This window comes from Camelus dromedarius, chromosome 18 (genome assembly GCF_036321535.1).
Source record: "Camelus dromedarius isolate mCamDro1 chromosome 18, mCamDro1.pat, whole genome shotgun sequence".
In the NCBI taxonomy this organism is placed as follows: Eukaryota; Metazoa; Chordata; class Mammalia; order Artiodactyla; family Camelidae; genus Camelus; species Camelus dromedarius.
The window spans coordinates 21,928,042-21,948,187 of record NC_087453.1 but is presented as its reverse complement, the minus strand read 5'-3'; the positions used below and the strand labels follow the sequence as shown (position 1 = coordinate 21,948,187).

Below are 20,146 nucleotides of genomic sequence, written 5' to 3'. Positions count from 1 at the left end.
TATAAAATAAAGGGATTGGGGATGAATACAGAAAGCAACACAGCAGGTCTGTGGTAGGATTTGGGAGGGGCTGCCAATACCCGCTTGCCTTCCCTAAACAGCTTAACACTTTGTGCATCTCCCTTTCCTTGAAATATTAGCTGTACTGACCATTGGGTCTGAGTGTGTTTTCCTCACATACATACCAAAGCACTCCTACTACCAGAGGCCCCAGGAAAATGGGTAGGAATTGGCAGGTAGGAAACTCAGCAACTTGGGCTGGGGAACTTTTCTCTGGGGCAGTGGTCTACAGAGTGTGACCTGCGGACCAGCAGATCATCATCACTGGGACTAGAAATGCAAATTCTCCAGCCCCACTCCAGACCTCCTGAGCGGTGTTTTAACAAGCCCTCCAGGGTGAGGACCACTGCACCAGAAGGTGGACAGGAGATGTTGTCCTGGTAGACAATGGGTCTCCCACCTCAGAGGCCCCGTAGGCCAGGGAGCCAGCAGCCGTCCTCTCCTGTGACCCTCAGCACCCAGGCCAACCTGGAGCCTATGTGGAGGGGAAGAACACGCCTCCTGTCTGAGCTCCCCAGAGAGCCACTTCTGTGCAGCCTGTTGATGTTACCCAGGAGAGCTGCTGAGTTGGTTAAGTAGGAGTTTATTCCCTTAGCCAAGACTCCATTACCAGAATAAAGATGGAGGAAGAATGCTTTCCCCTATGTCCTTCCAACAAGTTATATGACAGGTGAGGAAACTGAGGCTCCGAGTTTAAGTTACTTTCCCTGTCACACTGCTGTGGCAGAGTCAGAATTTAGACCCAAGTCTGTGCCCTCAGGTGCCCTTCCCACCACCCCAGTTGCATTCCTTGAGGGGATGGACATTCTCAGGAGCTCCTGGAGGATTGGGCCTGACTCTGGGGAACTGAGCGACCCTTGATCAAAGAGCCCCTCGGGTGAAGAAGAGATTATTTCTGTCACCTGCCAGGGCTAGCAACTCAGAACTTTGGAGCAAGTTTGGACTGGAGCCCTCCCTGAGCCTGATGTTGCTGTGGAACCTCTGGCTACACTTCCCAGAGGCTGGGAGAGGTTCTCTCTCCTCCGTTTCACCCCCAGCAGGCCTCTCAGACCACGCCAGATGCTTGGGTTCCTGTCAGGGATGTGGCAGCTGCCAGTCAATTAAGTCACAAGGTTCGGCAAGCCTGAACAATTGCCAAGGGGGTCCAAGTGCCAAGCGGCTGCAGCCAGGAGGTGCTTTGCCCCAGCCCACCCCTCATTCTTTGTTTGGACGGCACTCATCATCCCAGATGGGGCCCTCTTCTCCTGCGGCTTCTCAGGGCTTGCCGTGCACTCCCCGGCTCATGTGGTAGCCCAGTTCAGCAGACGGACCTGAAGTGTTATAAATAGCACAACGATAGACCAGGAAGCCATCCCGTGCACCAGGACAGAACATGCGTTCCCCGCTTTTTGAGTCATTTCCTGGGATCGTGTGGTGGGAGTGACTTCTAGTGCAGGTAAAGTCTAATTACTCTTCTCCTGGTCTGCACTCTGTACTCGGGTCTTGCTTCTCTTTTGTATGTTTGAGTTTGTCCCCCGCCCCCATGGGTCCTGCCTTCATGAAGCAGTGCTTCCAAGTCTGCTCCTGGGACATTTCCTGTTCTTGGAACAGCAGCTGCACCAGCCTGGGGTACCCTCCTGCTACTTGATCCTATAGGGAGGTGTCCAGTGGCCATGGGCAATTTTCAGATGACCTTGTTCCTCTGACGTCATTAGATAGCTATTTTTGGTTTCTCTGTTTATGCTGCGGAGAAGTTGGGCTGGGATCGGGGAGAGGGAGAAAGAATGAAGGAGTGGCCGGTCTTGGTTTCTCATTGTCCCAGGGCCCTACCAAAGTAGGAGCATTTATTCTTCAACATTTACAGAGCACCTACTGAATGTCAGGCCCTAGGGCCACCAAGTTGTAGACATAATCTGAGAATTCTTCACTCATCCACAAATTCATTTTCCACCAGGCATTTACTTTGTGGTATGGAGTAGTAATTAAGAGTAAGGGCTCTGAGCCTGATGGCTTGGGTTTAAATTCTGGTCCCACTGGAATCCTACCTCTGAAACTTTGGTCAAGTTACTCCTCTGTGCCTCAGTTTCCTCTCGGAAATGGAAGTGATAATAATACCTATCTCATGATGTTGCTGTGAAGATTAAAGGAATTAATATCTGTGGCACACGGTAAATGCACAATAAATATTAACAACGATTATTATTCACAACAGAAGCACCACTTTTTGTACGAGGTCCTTGGGATATAAGGTTGACCGACATGGTCCCTGTCTGTTCTGAGCCAGCACCTGATCCCCAGAGCCCCAGACACCGGGACAGTGCACAGTTGGTACAAGTCAGAAGGGAACACCTGCCACGTGCACCACTTTACCCTAACTTGTGGGGACATTCCAGGGAAACAGGTGAAGTTCCTGCCCTGGGAGAGCCTCGGAGCAGTGGCTCTCAACCCTAACTGCACATCAGAATCTTCTGGGCAGTTTGGAAAAATATCAACATTCAGGGCCCCACCTCCAATGTTCTGATTTAATTGAGCTCAGGAGGGGCCCAGACATCAGGAGTTGGGAAAGCTCTCCAGATGTTTCCCCCGGGCATCAGGGCTGAGAACACAGCCCAGGTTAGACTATGTGTCCTGCAAGCACTCTGCCGGTAGTGCCTCAGAGCTGGCCCTATGGCTCACAGCTTCTCAAACTTGGGAGTGCATGAAAACCACCTGAAATGCTGGTTAAAAAGATTTCTGGGGCCCCATTTTAAACAAACTCCAGGGCTTAGGCACCAAGAAAGCCTGCCCTTGCCATGCCGTCAGCTGTCATTCCTGATCCTCTGCCCCAAAGATTCTGCCTCTGAAGGCCCATGTATCTCATTATGTAGCTCTTAACATTTTCTGTGTTGAATTGTAGAAATAACGTGTCCATGTTGATATGTTTTTTTTAAACATTTTTTATTGAGTTACAGTGATTTTACAACGTTGTGTCAAATTCCAGTGTAGAGCACAATTTTTTAGTTATACATGGACATACATATATTCAGTGTCACATTTTTTTTCGCTGTGAGCTACCACAAGATCTTGTATATATTTCCCTGTGCCATACAGTATAATCTTGCTTATGTATTCTGCATATGCCTGTCAGTATCTACAAATTTTGAACTCCCAGTCTGTCCCTTCCCACGCGCCTCCCCCTTGGCAACCACAAGTTTGTATCATGTTGATATGTTTTGAATTATTAATCTTCTAAGAGTTACAAATGGAATTTATTAATCTTCTAAGAGTTTACAAATGAAATTTGCAAATCAGAAATATTTGCAAAATCCAAATAAAAATCATCTCTACTCCTACACCTGTGTATGTGTGTGTACACACACACACATACACACACACACACACATATCCCTTAAAATATTTTCTCTATAAATATTTTTAGCAACAAAAAAGGATCCTGCTTCATGAATGATTTTACAGCCTTTTTTCATCTAAAATGCACTATGTGGTGATTCTATAGCTCTTCCCCAGTTTGGTCCTTGCCACAGAGTGGAGCATTCAGAAGTAATCTTAGCAATAAAACTCTGCAATTCTGGGATGGGACAGTGTGTCATTTGAACTTCCAGAGAAATCTACATTCAGTTGGCCACACAGAATGTCCTATAGATCTCTGCTTACCAGCCTTGGAGGGAAGGACAGGGCCTGCGGTAAGGACAGCAGCCTTACCAGGGCTGTCCCAGGGGCTGAGAGGCGCTGCCAAAGCCCCGGGCTCGGGAGCCCAAGGTGGGAGAGGGCAAGAGAAAACAGCCCTGAGTGGCTCCCATATCAGGACCGGAGGGAAAGTCGTGAGGGGAGTTGGCTGCTGTCTTTGGATTCAGAAATGTCGTTGCTCAACTCCCTGGATTTTCCATCACAGCCGAGCAGGGAGAGGGTCAGGCTGGGAAATGTCTCCTCTGAGCCGGTCCTTTTAAAGCCTCTTGGCTGGGTCTGTTTCCTCCAGGAGCCAGGGAAGCAGTGCCAGCGTGGGATTAACCCATCCATGCCCAAGAAATTCTCCCAGGGATGGGGGCGCCCGGGAGCTCGGGCTTCTGGAATGCAGAGCCTTCCAGGGCAAGAGGCCTAAGGAGCCGTGAACTCTGGCTAGAGAAACCTTCCCTCTGGCTTTGTTAAATCCAACAGGCATAATTGCATCCTGCTGACCTTAATTCCCCTGACGGTTTTAATTGGACCTGGCTTTGCCCTACTTCCTGCCCTGCCCCTGTAGAGGCAAGGAGGGTGGCTGTGCAGCTGGTGCAGGGCGGGCAAGCCCCTTCTGAAGGGTGGGCAGGGGCTCTGGCAGCCCCCAGCTGGGTGGAGGAGGTTTCCCCGTGCCCCACCCCTGTGTGTCCAAGGGAGCTCTGAGAAGAAGCTTGGGGACTCCCAGGGAGCAGCTGGCCGAGCTGAGCTCAGCCCCGGCGGGCAGGCAGGCAGGCGGGCAGGCAGCAGGCAATCCTGTGCATCCGGAACCAGGCCAGGCTCTCCTCTCAGCAGGAGGGACTGCGGAGGCGCCTACAGGGACAGCTGAGCCCCTGCCTGGGGTGTCCGCGTTATCGAGACCCCACACCGCTGTGGGTACTGGGCCAAGCACACTGCGTACATGTGCTTAGCAAATGCCACCAGCCACCCTGGGAGAGAAGCAACGGGGCAGAGTAGTTAGGAGCTGAGCCTTGAGTTAGTTGGTTCAGCCCAACTCTGTGACTCTGCCCCATGACTCAGTTTTCCTGCCACATCTGTGAAACGGGGATGAAGGAGCTGATGTTTACACAGCACTCACTAAGTCCCCGTGCACTGTTCTAAATGCTTTACGTACCTCCTCCTGTGAGGAAGGTGCGTGTCCTACGGATGAAGAAACAAGTGAAGGCATCTGCCCAAGCCTCACGGTCTTTAGTCTCAGAGCTTCATGGCCAGAGCTCCTCAGCCATTGCTCAGCAGGATTTTGGGAAGGACTGAATGGAGGACGGGGCCTGGCCCGTTCAATAGAGTTCAAGAAATGCTTGTTATTATTTGGGAATCATAACAGTAACAAGTGTAGCAATTAAAGAGCCTTACGTTGTCCCAGCCTGAATTTTGGTCTCATCTGGATATGAACCTGGATAGTTTGAAATTACTTAAGAGCTGTGTGGTTTTCTATCAACATCAGTTCCCGCACCTGTAAGATGGTCTAGCTCTTGGCCCTTGGAGTCCCTTGTAAAGATCCAGTGAGCTGGGGAAAGCCCTTGGCTGAGCCCTAAGTGGTCCTCTGTGGGCTCACACTCGATATGTGCTCAGTAACTACAGTCGTAATGAGGGGATGTCAGCAAGGGCTGTCACAGTAGAGTAGCCCCACAGACCCAGTCCACTCACCAGACTCTGACTGGCGAGTGCACTTTGTGCCAGGGACACATACAGCCCCCATCCTGAAGGGGCTCCCAGACAGTGTCAGTGGTGGGATCGGCCTGGAACTGAAGGAGCCCAGAGGATGGGGTTCCAACATTTCAAGCTCAACCAGAACGTGCTGTGGGGACAATCACATAGAGGGCGGGGACCCAGGTACAGACAGGAAGCATTTCAACTTTCAGAATGCTATGAGACTCAGAAAGGGGGTACCCGGTAGGGAGACACAGGCTGGGAAATTTTAGGGAAGAGAGAGGACCTTGGGCTGTGAAGAAAGACATTTCTGGCAAAACTGCTTTCCTTGTGAAGTGACATTGGGCAAGTTACTCACTCTTTTGATCCTTCCATCTTGATCTAGAAAGTAGGATGAAAGCTCCCCACAGAGTGATTATCAAGATGATGTTTTCAGACAAAATGGATAAACCTAATAGCAGGCACTCAAAAAATGGGAACCTGGCCTGAGAGCCTGCCCCTCTTCTTCCAGGTCCCCCCTTCCCCTGGCTCCCAGTCCTGGTCAAGCCAGGGATACCAGGCAAAGCCTGAGAAAAGACTGCTCCCCCAGGGCCCCAGGTGCCCCCTCCCTCTTCCCACTTGTTCCAACACCACTCTCCCCCCAGTCGGTCCACGGGAAGAATGCCGTGTCCTCTGAACGGGGGCCAAGAGTGACAGGTGGTGGCAGTCCGAGCTGCATGGCCCCTGGTGTAAGAGATCCTCTCCTCCGTCCCCGCCTCCCCTGCCTGCGCCCCTGCCTCCGCCTCTGCCCACCCGGCCCCATCCCTTACAACTGCCCCAGGACTGCTCCCGGGCAGCCGCTGCGAGACAGACGGACACCAGGCTGCCCCTTTCTGCTCCAGGTGCCTCTCTCCCCTCAGTCAGCTGGCTTTGGCCTCCTCTCAGCCAGACCAGAGGAGGAATCCAGCAGGCTGACACACCTTTCTCTTCTTTCTGCAGCAAGAAAGACTTGAGTTAGACAAGCAGAAGCACACGCCTCCCTACCTCATGGCGACAGAAAATGGAGCAGTCGAGCTGGAAATCCGGAGCCTGTCAACAGGTGCCAAGCTGGGGCAGGAGATGGAGGGAGGAGCTTGGGAAGGGGCGTTTGAATCCAGAGTTGAGCTGGTTCTTCAGTGGGAGTTCTGCACCTGAGGCCTTTTTGTATGGCGCACAGAGGACCCAGAAATCAGAATGATCTCTGGACGGGGTGAGGCTGGGCCAAGGGCCTACATGAAGCCCTCCCTGGAGAGACTGGGAAAATGTAAAGTCCCCTTGGGTGGCACCTAAACACTCAGCAACGGATGACAGGGGCATCAGGGCCACCAGAGGACCTGAGCCTCCCACACACGGCCTCTGAGGTCCTGGTAGCCCATCTCTGAGCCCACTGAGTGGCCTCAGGGGCTCAGTGGGACAAGCACTTGCAAATTGTGGCATGGGTGGGGACCTGGGCCCAGAGCTGGTCTCTGCCCGGCTTGGCTGGGGAAGGAGGAGGGGAAGGGTGGATTCTGACTGGTGTTTCACTCCTTTGCAGACAAGGCACCTAAAGGGGCAGCAGGTGAAGGACCCTTGGCTGCAGAGAAAGACCCTGGGCCCCCAGACCCAGAGAAGGATCCTGGGCCCCTAGACCCACAGAAAGAACTTGGTCCCCCAAACCCAGAAAAAGAACTTGGTCCCTCAAACCCAGAAAAAAAACTTGGTCCCCCAGACCCTGAGAAGGATCCTGGCCCTCCAGACCCAGAGAGAGAACCTGTTCCACTCACGCTGAAGACAGATGCTGAAGTCCCAGCCCCAGAGAAAGGGGATGGTGCCTTGGCCCCACCCTCATCCGGCAGCCAGGGCCCTGAGGGAGAAGGCAACCTGGGTGGGGGGCCTGCGGAGGGCAGTGCTGGGCAGCCGGCGGCCCTGCCCCAGGAGACTGCGACCGCCAAGGCCAGTGTCAAGAAGCCTGATGCCGAGCAGGGGGCCCCAGGCAGCCAGGACCCTGGAGAACCCAAGGCGCACAAGAAGGTGGCAGAGGGCCAGTCAGCAGCCAGGAGGGGCTCACCCGCCTTTCTGCACAGCCCCAGCTGCCCTGCTGCCCTCTCGAGGTGAATGGCCCCTGCCCGGGAGTTGGGAAAGGGTCCTGAGGCCCCTCTGCCTCAGGCCCTATCACATTCAGGGCTGGATTGGGTAGTTCTGACTTTGAGTTTGGGTATCAACCTGACCACGTGGTCTTCCTGCAGAAACCAGGACTTTGTGATAGTTCACAGAAGCCTGGAATGTCAGGCCAGAGAGCTCCTCAAAAACCTCTTCTCTAGGCACCTGGAGTCCAGTGTTCCCCTTACCGCGTGAGCTGGGGTCTTGCCAACGGCAGGACTGAGATGTCAGGAGGAAAAGATAACCCTTCTTCTTAGTATAATTATTGATATAATATGGAAAGGTGACTAATAACCAGACTGATAGATTATTACTTTTATAACCATAATATAGCACCTGTCTTATGATGCAATCCATTATACTTACCTGAGTGCCAATCATATTAATGAGGTTATTAATGATATATTCATTATAAAGCACAATAATAACACTTACCATATCAGTTTGAATTATGTGGTAATATAAATTAATATCATTAAATACATTAATCCATTGCATCGCCACAGTTTTATGAATCAAGAGCTACTTAACCTGTCTAATGGTAGTCACATACTGGTTAACCAGATCAACCATCCTTTTAATAGTTATTAATGATCTATTAATGCATTGATAGTCAAGATAACAGCCACAGACATTTATGGTGTTACTAACGTTCCTTGATTTTGTGTTCAGATGCATTAGCCCATGCGGTTTGGGGTGGGGGGCAGGGCTGTATTAGCTCCAGATTTCAGATGAGGCTCTGGGAGACCTGCCGGCAGGACTGTGGCTGCTGAGGGCGTCACCTCTGTATGCTCACATTCTAGCCCTGAGAAGCTGCTGGCTGAGAAGCCCCCAAATGAGGCATCAGAGCTCATCTTTGAAGGGGTCCCTGTGACCCCCGGCCCCACGGATCCCGGGCCAGCCAAGGTAGCAGAGGAAGAGAAGAACACCCCGGAAGGGAGCCAGAAGGAAGCAGGAGAGGAGGCTCAAAGCCAGGCTGACCAGGCTAAGGTGCAAGGGGACACCCCAAGGGGGATCGAGTTCCAGGCTGCTCCCTCGGAGAGATCGGAGGTGGAGCAGGCCCTCAGTCCCACACCCAGGGAAGAGGACTGCTTCCAGATTTTGGGTAGGCTGGGGCTGCCCTGGGGCCAAGGGAGGAGGGAGGGGGCTCGCCATGTCTCCCCTTGCCTTTCGATTTAGAGGACTGAACCACTCTGAGCCACCTCACCCAGCCCAATTCATCTAAGTGTCACCCAGTCCCAGGAAGTGCGAGTGTCTAGTCCCTGCTATAGATGGGGAAAAAGAAGGGGAGTGGAGTGCCCCAACCCCATAGCCAGGACAGGATATGAACCTGTCAGGACAGCCTGACTCCAGAGCTCACTTTTTACTTTCTTTTACTTAAGCTAAAATGGGTTAAAAAAAATCAGACAGAATATTGGAGTAATTCTCTGGACAGTGGAATTTGAAGTCAATCTGTAGAAGCACTCAAATGCCAGGCTTTGGTAGTTAAACTGTATCCTGGATGGGTGAGGAGGTCATGGAAGCCATAGAGGGTTCATGAACTAAGGGGCACAGGTGTCTGTATATGGGAGTGGTGACCAAGGAAGCTGGGCACATGACATGGGGCAGGACTGCGGAGTGGCCTTAAGTGATGATGGTTTATTCAGCAGGGAGCAGGGAGCCATTGAGCATGAGTGAGCTTGGCGACCAGGTGAATAGGGAAAGGGCCTGGGCAGGGCTGGGGGGTGGGGTGAGATGGGGTCAGGAGAGCCCAGAGTGTCCTGACAGCCCCCCTCCTCCAGGCCGAGGTGCCCTGGGAGACCTGCCAGCCTGCCTGGTGAGTGGCACAGTGCCACCCAGACAGGGTGGGAGGGCCTGGCGGCTGGGCGGCAGCCAGGAGCCCTGCCTCCTCCCCTGAACAGCGGCACAGACCTCCGGGCCCACTCCACCCAGAAATCACATCCTCGAGTGATGGACCTGAACAACCTCCAAGGGCCATCTGATTTATCACTAGCCCGGCTTCCCTGCGGCTTTTTGCTATTTATAAAGAGGTTTCCATTCCCGATGACTCAGGCTGTCCTCGGCCAGGGCCTGCTGTTCCCCATGGTTGTCACTAGGTGGCAGGCTCTCCTTACCAAACATCTCCATCCCTGGCTCCTCCATGCCCACCCCTGGGCTGGGTCCTGATTGGACACCCACTCCACAGGTGGCGACAGCTTGTGGTGTTATTAGAGGGGAGGGTGGGTAGGTCTCATGGCCTACCCCATCAGACACAGTAACCCCTATCTGGCACTCCACCATTACAATTGCCTTTTTCTTTCTTTAATGGAAATGCTCATAGCTTGGGATGGAGCCTTCATACCTTATAACGTGGGAGGGTCCGAGAAGTCCAATCAGCCGTCCCGACTGTTGTGCCGGGAGAAGCTGAGCTCCTCTCTGACAGAGGCAGAGGCCTCCCAAGGCCATTTTGTGTGTTGGTGGCAGAGCTGAAATTGGAAACTGTGCCCCTAGCCCCTGTCCTGGAGCCAGCTGTCCCCCAAGTACCGCTCGATGAACTTCTCTGGATGGGGCCCAGGCCAGGCAGGAGGGGCTGGTATCCGGGGGAATCTTCAGCAGCCTCGGCACTGACTGTGATGGCTCTGCTCTGCTCCCCAGATGACTGCCCGCCACCCCCCGCTCCCTTCCCCCACCGCATCGTGGAGCTGAGGACTGGGAACGTCAACAGTCAATTCAGCCTGAACTCCAAGGAGGCGCTTGGCGGGTGAGAGCTAGGACCCTGAGCCCCTGGCCCCTGGGGCCTCACATCTCCTCCACACAAGGTCCAAACACAAGGCCCAGACACACCCCAATTGGACAGGAGCCACGTGGACACAGTTTCTTCCATGTGGCTGCACTTGTCATGTGCAGGGTATCACATGGCTGGCGTGTCTTCGTCTCACTGTCGCTCACATAGACACACCATCGGTCATTCAGTGTTTCTCATGGGAAGCACATAGTATTTTCCTGTCTGTCTCAGTTTTAGGCACCACACTGACCCCCTCAAGGTGATTCCTGCCTTATTAAAAGTCCCAAAGGTGCCCTCAGGGCCCAGGGCCTGTGAGCTGCATCTCAGGGGCCATCCTTTGATGAGCTTATCCTTCCTGGGCCTGTGGTTGGTGTGGTTCAGCCATTGTCCCTGCAGCAGGGCTCACAGTTTCAGGAGGGAGTCAGAGCTGGCTGGGACGTGCATTCCCATCTCACAGGGAACTGAGGACCGATCCCCTTACCCCATGCCCCCTAGAATTCCCTCACTCCAGCCTCTTCCCTCTCCAGGGGCAAGTTTGGAGCCGTCTGTACCTGCGTAGAGAAAGCCACAGGCCTCAAGTTGGCAGCCAAGGTCATCAAGAAACAGACACCCAAAGACAAGGTAGTGGGGGCTGGCTGTGTGGGAGGGGGAGGGATCCTTGAAGTGGGTGCTTCTTACCTCCCTCGACCCACGTGTCTGCATCTGGGACCTGGTGTGTGAACCTGGATGCACCGAAGACCTCACACAGATAGACAGATGGACAGAGAGACAGCCCTGCCACAGGGGCCTGACGCTTCTGGCCATAAACCAGACCCCTCAGTTAGTGAACTTACCTTGGGGACCTCCCCTTCTAGCCATTTCCCCTTCATGCCCTCTGTTTGGTTCAAGTCATCAAGCGCTGACGAGAGCGCAGGCTCTGGCCCTGTGCTGGGCGCTGGAGATCCCGAGGGGAAGCCAGTGTGGTCCCCGCCCTCAGGGGGCCCCAGGGTAAACAGGCCTCTAGGGCTTTGCCTCTAGCACTGGCTTGGGCCTGATTCAGAGGAGGCCGAAAGCAATGTTTGCTCAGGAGTGAAGGAAGGAAGGAAGGAAGGAGTGAATGAGGCAGAGGCTCACACGGAGTGAGGCAGTCGGGTGTGCGAGGAGTGGTGGTGACCTAGTGGCCTGGTGCAGTGGGAGCTGTAATTCAAGAAAGGGCGGGATGGGAGTAGGAGGCACAGAGGAGGCCCCTGACTCACCCTTGGGGTCAGGAGAGCTTCCTGGACCAGCTGTCTCCTGACTGAAGGCTTTGAAGAAGGAGAAGCTGTTTTCCAGTGGTGAAGGGAAGGCAGGGGAGAGAGCGCCAAGCAGAGGGGACTGTGGAAGAAAGGCCAGAGGGCCAGCAGCGCAGGTGCCTGCTGCGAACCCTTGAGCTGAGGCCGGGGGAGCTGAGAAGGGAGGTGACCGGCACTTCTGGCAGAGACAACAGCACCTGCAGAGGCTTGGAGCCCAGAAGGAGCATGAGAAGCAGCTTTGGAGGGAGGCTGAGCCCTGAATTCCTCATGGTGGCTCTGAGCACATTGGAACAGCACAGATTGTCTATGTGACTCTGTCTCTCTCTCTTGCTCCCGCTTGCCAGGGCCTGAATCCTTATTACTGACAGCTGGGTCCCAGGCCTCTACCATGGACCTGGCTCAGCGTCAGTGCTCAAGACAAATGTGCTGTGTAAATGAATTGGAGTCAGCTATTGCTTCATTCATTATTGGGCACTTTTTCTGTGCTGTGTGCTAGGGAAATGTCAGTGAACCAGAAAGTCCCTGCTCTCAGGGACTGGCGTACAGAGGAGGGACAGACAACTAAAACCAAACCAAAAGAAAAAGTGTGGAGTCAGGAACTGAGGAGAAGTGCTAGGAAAGAAAGTCAAGCCAGGTAGGAACAAGGAGTATGGGGCCGATGGGGCCGCTCAGGTAGGTGGGGAGGTTAGGCTTCCCTGAGGAAGTGGTGTGCCAGGTGGGATATGAACAAAGGAATGGAATAACGGGAGAAACGGAGCAGTCCAGGCAGTGATGTGATGCTCTGGGGGCACAGGTCTGGGGAGACGCCTGATCTATAGCATTTGCTAATTTCCCTGGTGTAAATATTCCTACCGGTGGCTTGATTTCAAGCCATGAATGTGACCACTGGCTGGCCAACTTTTTGAAAGTGACAAATAATAACGGCCTTGACTAGGAAGGCAGTGTGGAGGAGGTGAGAAATTACTGGGTTTGTAATCTAGTTTGAAGGCAGAGTTAAAGGATTTACTGATGGCTTGGGTGTGGGGTGGAAGGAAGCGAGAATAAGAGAGGAGTCTGGAACAGCGCCTGCCTTTTTGTCCTGCCCACCTGGGTGAAGAGTGACCTCCTTTTGCTGATGGGCAAGCTGGGGCAACTCAATTGTGGGGAAGAATTTAATTTTGGACACGAGAAATTTGAGATGCCTGTCAGGCAGACATCCAAGGGAATGGCAGTTAGGTGGTTGGAGATATTGGTGTCTGATTTGAGACTCAATCACATTTGGATGGAATTTCAAGTCACAGGGCATTTCAAGAGAATGCCCAGGGAGAGAGTGTGGGGAGGGGAGTGTTGAGCGGGGAGGGTGGGGCCCAATATTCAGCAGGGGGAGGGAAGAACCAGCAAAGGAAAGATGTCTCAGCAGGAATGATGGGGGTGGTGAGGGCACAGGCTTGAAAGTGGAGAGAAGTGGGAGGCAAGGAGACCAGTGAGGACGAGGAGACAGGGCAGTGGTCTAGGCGAGGTCCTTTAGGTCTGGTCCAGGACGCAGGTGTGGCAGGTGGAGGGCAGGGAGTGACGATCCCGGATGGTACCCCTGACTTCCCTGGTCCCCAGGAAATGGTGAAGCTTGAGATCGAGGTTATGAACCAGCTGAACCATCGCAACCTGATTCAGCTTTATGCGGCCATCGAGACCCCACATGAGATCGTCCTGTTCATGGAGTAGTGAGTGCCAGCCCCAGGGGCTGGGGGCCGGGTGGGGGTGACAGTGGGCCCGGAAACAAGCCTGTAGAGGGGTCTGTGCACACAGCATCGAGGGCGGTGAGCTCTTCGAGAGGATTGTGGATGAGGACTATCATCTGACTGAGGTGGACACCATGGTGTTTGTCAGGCAGATCTGCGACGGGATCCTCTTCATGCACAAGATGAGGGTTCTACACCTGGACCTCAAGGTACTGGGGTTGGGGCCTCCTGGGAGGGGTCAGGAGCAGCATCCCATCATCTGCAATCAGTGTTGTGACCAGCCTCCTACCCCTCCTTCTCTTCCTGCATCTGGCCCTCCATCTGTAGACTCACTCACTAAGTACCAGGAGCCGGAGATACATCAGAGAGCAAAAAAGCCATAGTCCCAGCTCTCAGGAGTTCCTAGTTTAGTGCTAAGTATTTGTTGAAAGGGTCCCTTGAAGTCCTGTGAGCCTCACAATCAGTGTCTCACAGATAAAACTTACTGACAAGTGTTGCAAAAGCGCCTACATCAGTGCAGGCCCCTGTGAACGTGAGTTCATTTGCTCCACAAATATTTGTTGAGGGCCTACTCTGTGCTAGTCAGTATTCTAGGTGGTGGGGATCCAGCGGTGAACAAAATAGACAAAAATGCCTGCCCTCGTGGAGATTATGCTCTGGAAGGGGAATCCAAAAGATACATCGATAAGTACAGCATCGGTGTGGCCGTACGCAGAGGGTAGGCGCTAACAAAAATTTCTAGGGAAAGAATATTTATACCCCTCTTCTGACCTTGCTTGGTACCTTGCCCGTAGCAACTCAGGGAGAGCAAGTAGATTTCATGGATCCCAACTCTGATCAGCTGGCAGTGGCTGTCGGAGACGTCAGCCGTGGCGTGGAGAGGGCGGAGAGCCCCATGAGTGCCGGGTACTCCCCCGTCCTTACAACAGTTGTTAATGTTTGTGGGGTAAGTGGCAAGGCAAGGAGAAGATGGAATATGAACACTGAGGTGGGTTAGCACCTATCAGCAAAGTGCATAGAATTTTCATGTATTCATTTGACAAATACATACTGAGCACCTGTTCTTGGGTGCAGTGCTGGACACGAGCCAGATCATAGGGATGATGAAGACACACCCCCATCCTGTGGAGCCTCCAGGTCAGTGGGGGAAACAGACATCCCTACAATAATGACAAAATGATTAGGTCATTTTAGACCATTAAAAGTGTTATGGAAAAATACCTGAGAGTAATGGGGAGATGCACGAGGTGAAATTGGAGAAGCAGTCTGGGACCGGAGCAGGAGATGCTGCTGCTGGGGCTTGACACCTACTCCGTGTTACTAGGGCTCAGAGCTGCTCAGAGCTGTTCCGGGTTCTCCTTCCGACAGCCCACTGGGTTGGGTGTGCTGTTACCATTCTCACTGACAAGGGAGGGTAAGGAGATGGGTATCTATGGGGCCACCGTGGCAGCAGGGAATTTAGGAGGCAGTCATAATAAGCCAGGAGACAGATGACAGGGCTGGAACCAATGGCAGTGGGGGAGGGATGGGAAGTGGTCAGATGATGGACACATTCTGAAAATAGAGCCTGCCTGACCTGTGATGGTCTAGATGTGGGAGAGCAGAGGGAAAGGAAGGAGTGAGGGTACCTCCTGAGTTTCTGGACAGAGCCGATGCTTGCACGGTGGCTTTGGCACCTGCCATTCTCCCGTGAAAGCCACTTCCTTTGGGGCAGAGCAGGGACCCCGATTAAACTGCAGTGTCCTAGGAAGAAGCTCAACATTAAGTTTCTGTATCCTAGAATGTGCCTTTTTCAGGACAGCAATGTTTTTCATCAGTAAAAGAGTTCATGGTCAAGTAAGTTGGATGAACCACAGCCTGAAGGCACTGCCCAGGCCTCTAGCTGCAGGGATTCTCAGGAAGTCCCGTGTCCCCAAGAAGGAGGTCTGAGTCTGTCTTTTTTTATTTTTTAATTTTTTTGGTCTTTTTTTAAAAATTGAAGTGTAGTTGAATTACAATGTTAGTTCCAGTTGTAAAGCAAAGTGTTTCAATATATATACATATAGATACATGTATTTTCAGACCATGATAGCTTAAAAAGATTTTATTAAAAAAATTTTTTTTTATTAAAGTATAGTCAGTTTTGGGGGAGGGTATAGCTCAATTGGTAGCATGCTCAAGGTCCTGTGTTCAATCCCAAGTAACTCCATTAAGTAAGTAAATAAATAAATAAACCTAATTACCCCCTCCTCAAAAAAAAGTTTAAAGTATAGTCAGTTTACAACATTGTCTCAGTTTCTGGTGTACAGCATAATGTTTCAGTCATACGTTATAGCTTATTACAAGAATTTGAATATACTTCCCTGTGCTATAAAGTAGGTCTCTGTTGTTTATTTTAACATAGTAGTGTGTATCTGTTAATCCTAAACTCCTAATTAATCTCTCCCCTCCTTTCCCCTTTGGTAACTATGGTTTGTTTTCTATGTCTGTGAGTCTGTCCCTGGCTTGTAAATAAAATTTGTTATCTTTTTTTTTAGATTCCACGTGTAAGTGATATTGTATGTTGTCTTTCTCTGTCTGACTTAACTTCACTTAATATGAGCATCTCTAGGTCCATCCATATTGCTGCACATGGCATTATTTCATTCTTTTTTATGGCTGAGTAATATTCCATTGTGTGTGTGTATGTGTGTGTGTGTGTATACTGGATCTGCCTTGTTTCCCCTACCAGCTGGGGCCTTTCTTTCCTTCCCTGTTTTGGTAGAACACCAGGTAGAGCTACTGAAGTCACTAGCGTCCTGCTCTGAGTGAGCACAGTAGTTTGAAAGGACCTTCCAAAAGCCTGTCGTGGGGCCTCTAAAAAGATGCCCACAGAGTGCAGACGAAGAACAAAAGTCTGTTAAATGGCCAGGTCCGGAGGTGGAGGCCTTTGGCCAGTCTCAGAGGTCAGCAGCAACTCACTTCAAGCCATGCGTGGCCGTGTTGCTGGGGCTTCCAGTATTTCAGGAGGTGCTGAAAAATCAGGAAATCAGAGTTTTTGTGTAAAATCTGCCTTTTAAACATTGTTAACTACTTAAAAAGTTTCTGCCTTACAACCTCAGATTAGCCCTGTGTCCTTGTGTCACATGAAGAGGAAATGGAGGCCCAGAGAGGGAGGGACTAGACTTGCAGTGACTTCTCATGCTCCCCTGTGCTTGGGGCACAGGCTTCCTGGGAGCCTTGGCTGAGAACCTACTGGGTGCTTTGTTAGATGCTGAGGGTGGGGAACAAGGAAGCCTGGAGAAGATGGTTCCTTCCCTGGAAAAGCCCCTCTCAGGCCTCCGGATTCTCCTCTATGCCTGAAGCAGGCAGGTCCGAGGGTCCCTAATAGGCTGTCCACTCTGGTGGCCTGGGTTTCTGCTCCAGGGAGCCTGGGACTTGGGTGGACTTGAACGGGGAGGGAGGGTGAGCCAGGTCAGAGGTCAATCCAGGCCACCCCCTTCTTCTCAGCCAGAGAACATCCTGTGTGTCAACACCACGGGCCATTTGGTGAAGATCATTGACTTCGGCCTGGCACGGAGGTACCACCCTGGTGGGCAGGGAGGATGGGTGACAGGGAGAAGCTTAGAGGGTGCCTGGAAATGGCTGGAAGTTGTTCCCTGAGCTCTTTGTCTCACCTCTAGGTATAACCCCAATGAGAAGCTGAAGGTGAATTTTGGGACCCCAGAGTTCCTGTCACCTGAGGTGGTGAATTACGACCAAATCTCCGATAAGACAGACATGTGGAGTATGGGGGTCATTACCTACATGCTGTGAGTCCTGAAAGAGCGTGGTGTTTACGGGGGGTATGTGGTGGGCGGCTGAGGCCGAGATTGGTTCCACCTACCCACTCCCTCAGTCAGGGGTTTGCTGAGCACTGGGAGTGCTAGGGAGGACCACGAAAGGGAACTTTGTACCCATTTTATAGATGGAGAAACCAAAGCCTCCCAAGGCATAGCATCCCAGCCCAGGGCTCTGGACAGCAGACCTTTGATGTCCCAGTGCACCCATCATTCCTCTTCTTCACTGTAACCCTGGGAAGCTGGGATGATTAAGCCCATTTTACAGATGAGAAGAGTGAGGCTCAGAGAGGGAAAGTGGCTTGCCCAAGGTCACCCAGCCAGATTTGAACCCAGGTCTGTCTCACTTGAGAGGCTGGGGTCTTTTCAGTACTCCGTGCTACTTCCTAGGATCTGCCTGCATCCCTGACCCAGTTTCACCTCCCTACCCACCGCCATCCTCTCCCTCCAGGCTGAGTGGCCTCTCCCCCTTCCTGGGAGATGATGACACGGAGACCCTGAACAATGTTCTATCGGGCAACTGGTACTTTGATGAGGAGACCTTCGAGGCTGTGTCAGATGAAGCCAAAGACTTTGTCTCCAACCTCATCGTCAAGGACCAGCGGTGAGGCTCACCCCAGGACACGAACCCCGTGTGTGCAAGCCCAGTGTGTGCTTGTGCCAGCTGGGTGGGTAACCGGGCTGGAAGGCCAGCAGGGTGGTGCCTTACTGGATGCCACCCACCCTTACTGGACCGCCCCCTCCCCACAGGGCCCGGATGAATGCTGCCCAGTGCCTTGCTCATCCCTGGCTCAACAACCTGGCAGAGAAAGCCAAGCGCTGTAACCGACGCCTCAAGTCCCAGATCCTGCTTAAGAAATACCTCATGAAGAGGCGCTGGAAGGTACCACTGGGCTGGTGGGGGGGAGGAGGGAGGGGGTACAGGGCAGGAAGAGCTCTGGCCCCACCAGTCCTGCCTTGGCTGGTTCTGTCTGGAAAACAGAATTAGTTTTTCTCTTTTTGTCTTGGGCTGGCTCCTGCACTGGGTGGTGGCCCTCTACCCACTCCCTCCACCCTGAGAAAGGCATCCATTTGTGGCTCGGGCTCAGGAAAAGGTCTCTGACTCCATCACAGCCTTTGCTCCCTCATTTCACAAATATTTCTTGAGCATCTACTACTTCTAGGCACCGGGGATACACTAATGGACAAAGAGACAAGGATTTCAGTCTTTTGTGGCCTTACTTTTAGTAGGAGGTGGGGAGTTATTAAAAGGGCTTAAGGAAGGGCTCTAGAAAAAAATAAAGATCTTCAGGAGTGCCAAGGAGAGACTGCTCTTCTAAATAGTGTGGCCATGGAGGGCACACTAAGAAGGAGCATGTGAACAAAATCCTGAAGGAGGTGAGGGCTGAGCCACGCTGGTACTGGAGGGAAGAGTGTCCCAGGCAGAGGGAACAGCTGGTGCAAAGGCCCTGAGGCAGAAGCATGGTTGTCAAGTGTAGAGAACAGGTAGGAGGCCAGTGAGGCTGGAATAAGCAAGAGGGTAGAGGAGATGTTGAAGAGGAACATGAGGCAGGGCATGGAAGGACTCGGCCATGGTGAGGGATTTATCTTTCACTTGGACTGCGATAGGAACCACTGGAATGTCTTGAGCAGAGTGGTGCTCAAGTTGGCTGATGAATCTGTTGAATGAGAGCAGGAATCCAGGAGGCTGCAGTGTCATGGCGCCTCCTGTGGCCATTTAGGGCACTGCACCCACCCTGGCGTTGGGCCCTCCTGGAACAAAGGGGACCTTGGGAGACACTCAGTAGCCCTACAGCTTTTCCTCTGCCATATTGCTGACTGGGACCTCTCTCCTTCATCCCTCAGAAAAACTTCATTGCTGTCAGCGCTGCCAACCGCTTCAAGAAGATCAGCAGCTCGGGGGCACTGATGGCTCTGGGGGTCTGAGCCCCTGGAGCAGCTGATGCCTGGACGCAGCCGCACGGTGGTCGGGGCTGAGGCCACACAGCCCAGAAAGCCGGAGCAGATGGGCCAGGTCCCCAGGGCAGGCTGGCCAGGACAAGGCAGCGCCAGGCTGGGAGGCTCGGGGCTCCCCACGCCCCCGTGCAGTGACCGCTTCCCCGACATGAGCTGCCTCGGATGTGGCCTGACTCCATCCTGCTAATGCCTCCCCAGACAGAGCTCTGGCCCATCAGCCAGAGCCCAGACGCCAAAGGCCCTGTGGTTCCCGCCCCAGCTCCCCCTCCTAGAACTGCTGCTCGGTGACCCCTGCTTGGCCTCACCTGGGGCATCCCTGGCCTGGGCTTGCTCCTAGCCAGAGTGGGAGGGCTGGGGGGGTCCCAGCTTGTGGGGTTTCTGCCTTTGTGGATGGGAGGCCCTTGGTGGGGCAGGAAGGCAGACGGCTGATTCCTAAGGCCCAGCTGCCAAGGGAGACAGAGCAGCCTTTGTGAAAAAGGACCTCTATGCCCCCGTCCGCCTCCCCACTCCCAACAGATAAGGCCTAGCACACACCATCTGGCCTGGGCCCGGCCTCCGCCCACCTTCCTAGCGACCACCAACACACAGGAACTGCGAGTGAGAGAGAGGATGAGAGAGAGGACGCCCAGCCCAAGTCTGGTGGAGGGGGAGGGGAGAGGCCTGGGGGACAGAGGAGACCACCCCCGAGCTTGCCTGAGGGCCAGGCCGGCCCAACCCAGCCACTCTGGGCCCCCATCCCAAGGGTCACCCACAGCCTCAGATGATAGGGTTGGCAGGCCCAGGAGGAGTGGGGAGGCTGTGGGGCAGCCCCCAACCTGCTCTCAGCTTGTGCCTTGTAAATAAATGTACAGGTTGTATGTGGCCTCCTTCTCTGTGTGTGTGAGGTCACAGTCGGCCACTGTTCCCCAAGCACTTCTGCAGGCCAGGCACTTTAGTGGAACTGCATATGCAGTGTTGTCGCTCTGGAAGCAGCCTCAGGAGCCAGGCTGCCCAGCACGTAATCCGGGCAAGTGGCTACCCCCTTTTGTGCCTCAGTTTGCTCATTGGGGGAGTGGGGGAGGGTCACAGCACCAGTCAACGTTC

The 20,146-nt window shown here is 53.1% G+C and overlaps 1 protein-coding gene across 2 annotated transcripts; it reads left to right on the top strand.

The window, feature by feature from the left end:
- The first annotated feature begins 1,258 nt into the window (after positions 1-1,258).
- Positions 1,259-19,926, top strand: MYLK2 (myosin light chain kinase 2). 2 transcript variants are annotated; one of them, XM_064475796.1, is made up of 13 exons: positions 1,259-1,495; positions 6,379-6,478; positions 6,953-7,508; positions 8,361-8,662; positions 10,192-10,297; positions 10,849-10,942; positions 13,183-13,292; positions 13,378-13,519; positions 16,779-16,849; positions 16,952-17,080; positions 17,559-17,711; positions 17,858-17,990; positions 18,953-19,926. In XM_064475796.1, exons 2-13 carry the CDS (start codon positions 6,427-6,429, stop codon positions 19,031-19,033), a joined length of 1,929 nt encoding a protein of 642 aa, XP_064331866.1. In that variant the 5' UTR covers positions 1,259-1,495; positions 6,379-6,426; the 3' UTR covers positions 19,034-19,926. The 2 variants fall into 2 exon arrangements, with proteins under 2 accessions (XP_064331866.1, XP_010992195.2); XM_010993893.3 differs by lacking the exon at positions 1,259-1,495 and adding an exon at positions 6,081-6,281.
- The last annotated feature ends 220 nt before the right edge of the window (positions 19,927-20,146 follow it).

Coding starts and splice junctions, on each gene's coding strand:
- MYLK2 (XM_010993893.3), top strand. CDS start 6,117: ATGGCCCCTGGTGTAAGAGATCCTCTCCTCCGTCCCCGCCTCCCCTGC. Junction 6,282..6,378: donor GCTGCCCCTTTCTGCTCCAG/GTGCCTCTCTCC, acceptor TTCTTTCTGCAG/CAAGAAAGACTTGAGTTAGA. Junction 7,509..8,360: donor TGCCCTGCTGCCCTCTCGAG/GTGAATGGCCCC, acceptor CTCACATTCTAG/CCCTGAGAAGCTGCTGGCTG.